General features: G+C 45.2%; 1 protein-coding gene across 1 annotated transcript in view; it reads right to left on the bottom strand.

The window, feature by feature from the left end:
• Nucleotides 1-8914, bottom strand: part of DCDC2C (doublecortin domain containing 2C) — a 108537-nt gene that overhangs the window by 48476 nt on the left and 51147 nt on the right. The window contains exon 5 of the mRNA XM_006034224.2: nt 8159-8296. Within this exon, the coding sequence (XP_006034286.1) occupies nt 8159-8296 (138 nt within the window). The remainder of the gene's footprint in view (nt 1-8158; nt 8297-8914) is intronic.

The following is an 8914-nucleotide window of genomic DNA, read 5'->3' as shown; positions in this document are numbered from 1 at the left end:
AGGGCAGCGGTGCCCCTCTGTGAACCACACACCCACCACCCAGTCGGGGAGGGGGAAACTCATATGTAGCAGCCGCCATCACACCACCGCCACTTTGGGGGAAGCTGGATGGGGGCTGAGGGAGCAAGGATGTGTTGGGGGAAGACATGGAGTGCCTGCTGGCCGGCGGGAACTCCTGATGGAACTTTCCCCAACAACTTCCCCTCCCTCAGCCTGGGTGGGTGGGGAGGGGGGAAACAGAGTGGAACCGGGGCACAGCAGCAGAGGGGCAAGGGGCACTGCCAGCCCCATGCAACACACCGCAGTGTCCCCCTGCCCCACACCTCGACTCACTCTGTGCCAGCTCCCAGGAGCAGGGTCACTGAAGCGAAGGCAGCAGTGCCCCTCTGCGGGCCTCACACATACTGCCCAGCCAGAGGGGTGGGTGCATGCACACAGCAGCCACCACCACCACCACTGCACCGCTGCTACTGCACCTCGTGCCACTTGCCCGCGGTCGGCGGTGGGAAAGCCGCACAGAACGTGGTGATGTGGTGGTGGCCACTGAGTGTGAGCCTCCGCCGCCCCGTTTGGGCGAGCATGTGCAGCTCGCTGAGGGGCGCTGCTGCCCTCACCCCCTTGGCCTCACTCTGGGTAAGCAATGTGGGGCACAGCAGCGACACTGCAGTGGTGCTGGCATGCAGTGGCCACCACTGCCACCACGCTGCCGCTGCCACCGCACTGCTGATAGCAGCTTCCTCCATACTGCACCTCTGCTCATGTGGCGGCAGCTGCCAGCACCACTACACCACCACCACTGCACCCCGCACCACTTGCCCCAAGCAGAGGTGAAGGCAACAGTGGCCTTTTGCAGGTCTCACATGCCAGCTTGCCCAGGGGGCCTAATATGTGGTAGCCGCCACCACACCACTGTGTCCCGTGTCCCATGCAGCTTTCTCACCATCGGCCGCAAGGAAGCGATGCAAGGTGCAGCGGAGGCAGTGCAGTAGGGGCGGCGGCTGCCGCATGTGAGCTCCCCCTCCCCCCCTGGCCAGGCAGCACGTGTGTGGCCTGAATAGAGACATTGCTGCCCTCGCTCCCCTGGTCCTGCTCCTGGGAGTGGGCAGAGAATGAGCTGAGGTGGGGATCTGGCAGTGCCCCTCTGCTACTGCGCACCCTGGGCATGCTCTGCTCCCTCCGCCCCCCTCACCTGCCCAGACTGAGGGAGGGGAAAGTGTTGGGGAAGACCCCACCAGGAGTGCCTGCCAGCTGGCAGGCAACTCCATGTCTTCCCCCAACCCATCCTCACTCCCTCAGCTCCCAGCCAGCTTCCCCCCCAGCCCTGCCTCTCAACCTCCAAGCCCCACTTACCCCCAAGAATGAAGACTGATCCTCCTCCTGAGGCAGCCTCCAGTAAGTGATTGCATTGGGTCCCGCTCTTTCACCCTCTCCCTCCGCATCCAGGCAGGGCTGGGGCTTCCCACCCCTTTTGCAAACAGCTCTTGCAGGCTGGAACTCAGCCAGCCTGCAGAGCTCTTTGCAAAATGGGGAAATCCACAGGTTTCCCTGCTAAAAGGGAAAATCTGCATTTTCTCCAATTAAACTGGGAAATCTATGGTTTTCTTCATTTTTCAGTGGGAAACAGAAAACCCGGATCCCTGCTCAATATATACAGACAACACTGCAAGATTTCTTTCATATATTAGTCCCTAGATTATATCATACCATTCATGTTTTGAGCACAAGTCCCTACAGAAACCAACAGGAAGAAATTCTATCAAAATCTGAAAACACAATAGGCCCAAATGTGCTTCAAACATTGACTGGAAGAATCAGCTGCAAGGACAAAAGGGTTCAATTCCCAAAGCTCAAACACAATCCAGTCACTGTGACTGGATGTCTTTGGAAGTAAACAGCGGCCAGTAGGAACTGGAATGATTTCATCAGCTCACTTATACCCAAGTCCCTAAAAAGATCTTCAAATGGGGTAACAACTTCAAAGAATAAGCAAGACCACCAAGAGTGATTTGATTTAGCTTCTCCGACAATACAGAACCTGCCCTATACTCCTTAAGTGTACTTCAGTTACTTGCATAAAGCATAAGGGCCGACATCAAATAGAATTCACTTGTTTATTTTATTGTTCACCGCTGCTTCTTTTTTTTTTGCATCATCATATATTATGTTGTTTTAATTTTGTGTAAACTGGTAGAATGGATCACCTCATTGTATGCTTTTAGTAAAATAATAAATAATATACAATTATATTATATATAATGTTTTTGTTAATTTTACCGTATTAGCAAAAGTGGTATTTAAACAGTGCACACACCCACTACCAACCTGGCCCAGATCTGCCCAGATTACGTACAGGTGAAAGGCTAAAAGAGAGTACAGCAGTTCTTATGCTGCAGCTCCCATGTATGCATGAGCCTGCAGTGATACAAGTAAACTAAATCGCTGCAACTTTGTTCACTTTTACACGTGCTCCAACGCAATCTTACTAGAAAATGTCGGAGCCAACTCAATTCTGCCGTAGCATTCTAATCTGAAGGCTCGAATGTGCTGCAGCGTCTCGTGTATTCAGCACCTCATGTTTCAAAATGGCGGTGGGGCTGCTATAACTACAGCTCATCAAACAAGCTTTAGTTAAAGCGCTCTTGCCACCTTTTGAAATGTGGGACACTGAATACATGAGACGCTGAGGGCGTTTTAATTAGAGACGTTTTAAGGAACCACTGTAATTAAAATGCCCCCCTCCTCCCCCCCCATTCCAGAGCACGTGTATAGGCACCCTTTATGGAGGAAACAGGGTTAAGGCTGAGGAGGTTTAACTGCACATTCATTACTATAGGCTCATAAGCATATAACAATTATAGCTGCTAGGTTCCAAGCAGCAAGTCACTTTCCCTTTTTTAAACCTAACCCTACCTCTCTCAATCAGTTAACCAATTTGTTTTTCTCTCTCCTACCCACCTTGCCTCTCCCATTAGTATCACCACTTTCTCTCTCCCCCTGCCCTACCCTTCATATTCTAATCACTGCTTTCTATGTAGAAGCTGTGCTTTCAACACTACCTTCACAACATCTCAAATAGTAAGATACGGCTTCTGAAAGCTTATGCATCACTGATTTAGTTAATCCATAAGGGGCAAATCTACTCTGTCTTCAATCTTAAATAGTTTTCCCAAATGTCATTAGTCAACATTTGCAACTAATGTCATTAGTCAACATTCTGAAAACTGCATAAATATTCAGGAGTGTTTATCACACAAAACAATACCAAGTATAAGCAATCCTGCTTCAAAGAACTCAGACTCTCCAACTATTTTTGGACAAGGACTATATTTTTCCTAGGCATTCCTGGACTTTGGAATAGACTTTGACTGGGATGTGCCAGTGCTCCTGCTGGGACTTAAACCCAGAGTTACCTGGCTAGAGGGTCTTGCTCCTCTGTTCAGGAACAAACCAATCACCATATTTGGGGTCAGGAAGGAATTTTACCCCATGATCAGATTGGTATGGACTGTGGAGATATTGCCTTCTTCTCAAACGGCGGTGTGGTGTTCTTCCTGGGAACTCTCTAGAATTTTTTAACAACCATAGCAGCAGCAGGATGTTGGCCACTGTGATTCCCCTGCTTTACCTGTGCCAACTTAGGGTGTAATATCTTGGGTTTCACGTAAGGGTTGACTGTGTACTTTTGATAAGAGGTTAAAAATAATGGATTTGTATGGGATGGTTTGATAGGGAAAATCCTGCCTCAGGCATGCAGTTCGACCAGATGACCTCTCAAGGTCCTTTCCAGCCCTACTTCTCTATAAATATATGATTCTTGGTCCCAGGTACTGATGCAGATCAGACGTCAAGTGTTATTTATAGGCTTAGTTTGGACCTTTAAAATTCAACCTGCTGGTCCTGGCACAGGATCCTATAATCCCTATGCTCAGTCTGCCAGAATTCTTGTCCCAAGATCACATAATGACCATGTACAGACATTCAGTTTCTACCAGGAAAATCATTGTTCTCCTGGTAGAAACCAAAAGTGTACACATGTTCATGCCCTTTCTCCTGGACAAAAAATGGCACTTCTGGGAAAAATATGAGCCACCTCTAACCAAGGAGAAGTTGGTCCTGGGAAAGTTTCTTCTGGGAGAAGGACCATTTGTATTACTTCTCCTGGTTTAATTCCTCCTAGAAACCAGAAGAAATGGAGCTGGGGGAAAGGCCCCCATCTTCCTGACACCAAGGTCACACCAGTCTGAAGAAGGCATGGGGGAGCAGCTGCTCCTGCCCCTACCACAGACCAGGAGAGGAGAGAAGTTGTCAGCTACTCCCTGCTGGCTTCTCACACTTTAGGGGAATTGCAGGACTGCTTCCTCTCTTCCTCTCCTCAGCACCTGGGCACCAAGAGTCCAGTAGAGGTAGCAGTGCTGCAAGCTCCCTACCCACTTCTCACACTGATGTCCCCAGAGTGAGAAGCCACCTAGGGATTTTGCCACACTACTCCCTTGCCCTCCCAGATTGATCCAGGAAATTAGGGGAATAGCTGCCACCACCTCCACCTCTTCCCCAAACCAAGCAGTCTTTATTTTCGGGAAGAAGTACAGGGCTTTGCCAAAACCATTGCCTTCCCTTTGACAACTGCACTGCCCAACTGAATGATGGAGGCAGCGATTTAAAAGGTGGCAGGGCCAGAAAGTGTTCATGACCTGCATCTTTCAATCCATGGTGCCCAAATATGAAAGCAAGGATGTCAGCTGTCCCAGTAAAGTCCAGAAAATGTCCTACCCTGTGAAATGCAAGAAACAGGCTCTTCATTAGATAAAACTAAAAGGACCACCCGTCTTGCATTTTCTTTAATCTGGACTATCTGTTCCTTTAAAGAAACTGGTCTCCCAGAATTCAATGCAAGGACCTAAGCATGAGATTTCATACTTTTTCATCCAGTACAAGAATCTACTTTCATCTTTTTATCTCACACTAGTAAGGTTTTTTTGAGGTCTGAGGTATTTTTAAAATTTTAATTAACTCATTTCACAAGGTTTTGTTCCTGTTCAGAAACTACTGCCATTCTGGAACGGGCCGATCCAGGCATGTGAGGACAGCACAGGGCCCCATCCCATCCAGCCCACAGACTGACCCCACTCCATTCATAAGGCCCATGGGGCCAAAACATGAATAGTGCTGTGCTAGAGCATATAACAACAGGATTTAAAACAGACCCCAATCTGTGTGCCTCCTTTGCTGAGATATAGAAAGGATCATCCCTTTTCAAAGTATTACTCCCTGGCTTTAAGTCTCCTCAAAGTCTGATGCACAGTTTGAGATAGCAATCCTGCAATCTAATTAAATAAAACTCCTAACTCCCACCTTTCTTAGTTCTTTTAATCACTTGGAACAGAGATCTATCCAGGGAAGAACAGTGCCTTGCCAAATTAAACTCATGTTTTTTAGAATGGTTGCCTTCTTGAATGGATTGATACTACTGATTTAGTAACATGGCTGGTTATTTTATCTTTGGGGGCTCATGTGGAGGGAGAGAAGATAAATCAGGTGGACATGCAACCTCAGCGAAGACTGCTGTTCAAAAAAGTCCAGATTACACATCAAGAGTGCACATCACAAATAGGATATTCATACAACCAGTTCCATCAAAGACTCATAATTATGATTATAAGAAACCATTCTTTATTAGCCAAAGAACAAAGAATAACTACTAAATATATGTATTCAGGATACATGTCCAGTCAATAATGCTGGCTGAGTGTGTGGCAGAACTCCAGGTGGTCACCTGATGGAGCTCAGTGCACTCTAATAAAATAAAGTTGCTGACCTTCAAGAATGGGCATCTGAGCTAAATCAGAGCAAATGGAAATGCATTCAGTGATGCACTCTGACAAGTGTTATTTGAAAATGAGCTGCCCTCAGCTTTAACCCCATAAGCTGAGAAGAGATAAAGGGATTTTTGCCTTGTCAGTATATAGCAGCAAAAAGCTCATTTGACCCATTTCTTATGATAAGCAGCCTCACTTTGGGAAGATTAGCTTGAAGAATGAAAACTAGTAAAGAAATAAATGAGTTCAGGTAAGAATACCCTCAGCATCAGATCCAAGAACACTTAAGGAACTCTCTAAAGTATTGGGCCAGTATGAGAAAGAGTAAGGGAATCAAAGATATGGCTCATGGGCAGGATCTGGCCCATGGAACCATTCCATCCAGCTCATCAAGCTACCACTGGGCGAGAGTCTAAGGGTGCAACCAGCAGCAAGCAGTGGCCTGCCACAGAATCTGGGGCCCAGGTGCACATGGCCACCAGCAGCAGGGTGGAGCAAACAAGGGCCATGCCCATATAGCCTCTGCATACTATGCTGTCGTTTGCACTGCTTCCACCATGGCAAGCAGCCACCTGGCTCATGGCCATTTACCCCACTGCTACCACAACAGCCACTGCTGCTACCTCACCATTGCCCCAGGCTAGATCCATCCCACAAGAAGCCCCACATTCCAGATCTGGCCCAGTACAGAAAGTGAGTTTAACGCCCCTGAGATAGAGTATTTAAGACTCTCCATTTAAAGTATGTGAAACTTAAGTGGCTATCTTAGCTTTCTGAATTCTATTCCCAGAGGTGAGTTTCAAAGATTCAGGGGACAGAAGCACTTTGTGAATCTCATCCTGAGTCCTTTATTGGATCTAGCCCCTGGTCCTACCCAACTTCAAGAGTTCCAAGATGAACTGCAAGCAAATCTAGGTGAGTTTTAGTGAATTAAATCTTCAAACCAGACTTGACTGTGATATTAAATCCACAAAATGAATAAGAAGTAATAGATATCATCCTATCAGAAGGCACATTAAGCCATGTGCTCCATCAATTAACCAGTGCAAAATAATGTTTTAGAATTGTGTGTGAAATATAAAAACAAAAATGAAATTATAAGCACAGGAGAGGGAAAAAGCAAATGGCTGAATGTGCTGATTGTAACATTTTCTCAAAATAAGCTAAACAGCCTGAACTAACCATACTGTTCTACAATAACACAAAAAATGATGGATGCTTTTCTTTTCTTGGCAAAATGACAATTTTTAAAAGTTCACAGAAAAATAGCTACAGTAAAGGTCTCTAGACAATCCATAAGTATTGTCTAATACTTCAAACTATATTTTCAATATACCAATCAGTTCAAAGCAGTCAACCACATACATCCCAGAGAGATACTTCATAGAAACTGCATAACTCAGCACTTCCAGAAAAACAAGAAAACCAAATCAAAAATGGGTGGGTACTCAGTACCTTCTTTTTTAACTGACGTCTGCTATAGCTTGAAAAAGGCTCATAGAAATCCCAAGGGAAAAATTAATTTAATAATTACATCAACAATATTATACGTTACATTTTTAAAAAAAAATAAAAGCTCCTGAATTGTTCCAGCAATATAATCCTGGAACAGAAATGCACAGAAATGGAAAATCCATCTTAGCTATGAATGGCATTAAGATAACTGTATTTAAAATTAATCATAGAATATAAAAGCAAAACAAAATGTTTGACTATTGCATTAAGGCTGTGATTTAAAATAGAGAAATAGACTGAAAAAATGTAGATATATCTTCAGCACAGCAACATGAATTATGAATGGGTTTTTTTTTAAATCATCTCATCTGCTAACTCTTTGGCCAATATTTGTTTCAGAAATTTATGACGACGTGCACACACATGAAAATGGCAGATGTTCTGATGGTCAAGCTGCATCAAGCTACTTATGGAAAAATATACCACAGCATCACAGAGAGGGTATACACCATGCCTTTTCTATTTAAGCACTGATAGTGGCAAAAGACCTTAAAAGGATCAGGCCTTCAAGTGCCCACAAGGGTTAAAAAAAATCACTAAAATGGACAGAAACTTGAATACTATTGGAATAACAGTCAAACTGAGAAATATAAGGCAATGCACCAAATCCAAAAAAATCAAAACACTGTCAGTTGTAAGGAAAGCAACTATGAGATCAGTGATGCTGAGCGCTCTAACCTTAACCCAACAAAGCCCATAGGCTCAAGGTTACTCATGTGATTAAAATTAAGCATATATTTATGGTCATTGCTAGGTAGTGGTCAGAGTGCTTAGAATCCTGCAATATCAAGCCCTTCCAGATAAAAATGGATTTAGAGAGAGCTTACCGCCGAACCTCTGGAGGAACTCTAGGAGAACACCAATATGGCAGATGTTTAAACTTTTCTTTGCCTCCTGCAACATAATAATGATTATCTTCTAGCTTATCTGAGCCATGCACAGCATGACCATCCAGGGTGTATAACCTGTAAGTAAAAGAAATAAATATACATATTGTGAGGTTGCAATTAACAGAGTTTAATACAGGGGCAGGCAATTATTTCGGGCATATATAGAGCCGCTTACCGAGTTTTGGCAAGCCGTTGAGGACCACAAGGGTAACCCCACTACTTGACAAGCGCCCCACCCCTGGTCATCTTGGGACAGGAAGTCCCACTCATAGTCCCTGACCTTTGCAACTGGAAGTTCCTCCCTTTGCCCACCCCCCCCACCCCCCGAAGTACTCCTTTACGTAAGGGTTTGCCATCTTGGAATCAGAAAAATACCAAATGATATTCTAAAAGTTACACATTTACTACAACATTCATTAATTTGATCTCAAAAAATATTTTTGCCCTGATTTACATACACTCGTGTAGTGTACATAGAGGTGATAGTATAATAGCTTAAAATGAAGTCTTACTATAGTATATTGTGGAGGGGTGTGGGTATCTAGGGTGTGGGAGAGGGTGTGGGTGTGTGCGTGGATATGTGGTGTGGGTCCGTATGGGGTTTGTGAGCATGTGTGTAGGGGAATGGTGGCTGGGGAGGGTTGTGGCATGTGTGGAGAGGGAGGATTTGCCCACAGTCCCCTGCAGTAGGCA

This window comes from Alligator sinensis, unplaced genomic scaffold (genome assembly GCF_000455745.1).
Source record: "Alligator sinensis unplaced genomic scaffold, ASM45574v1 scaffold2_1, whole genome shotgun sequence".
Lineage (NCBI taxonomy): Eukaryota > Metazoa > Chordata > Crocodylia > Alligatoridae > Alligator > Alligator sinensis.
The sequence above is the reverse complement of the archived record's forward strand: the minus strand, read 5'-3'. Positions and strand labels throughout refer to the sequence as shown.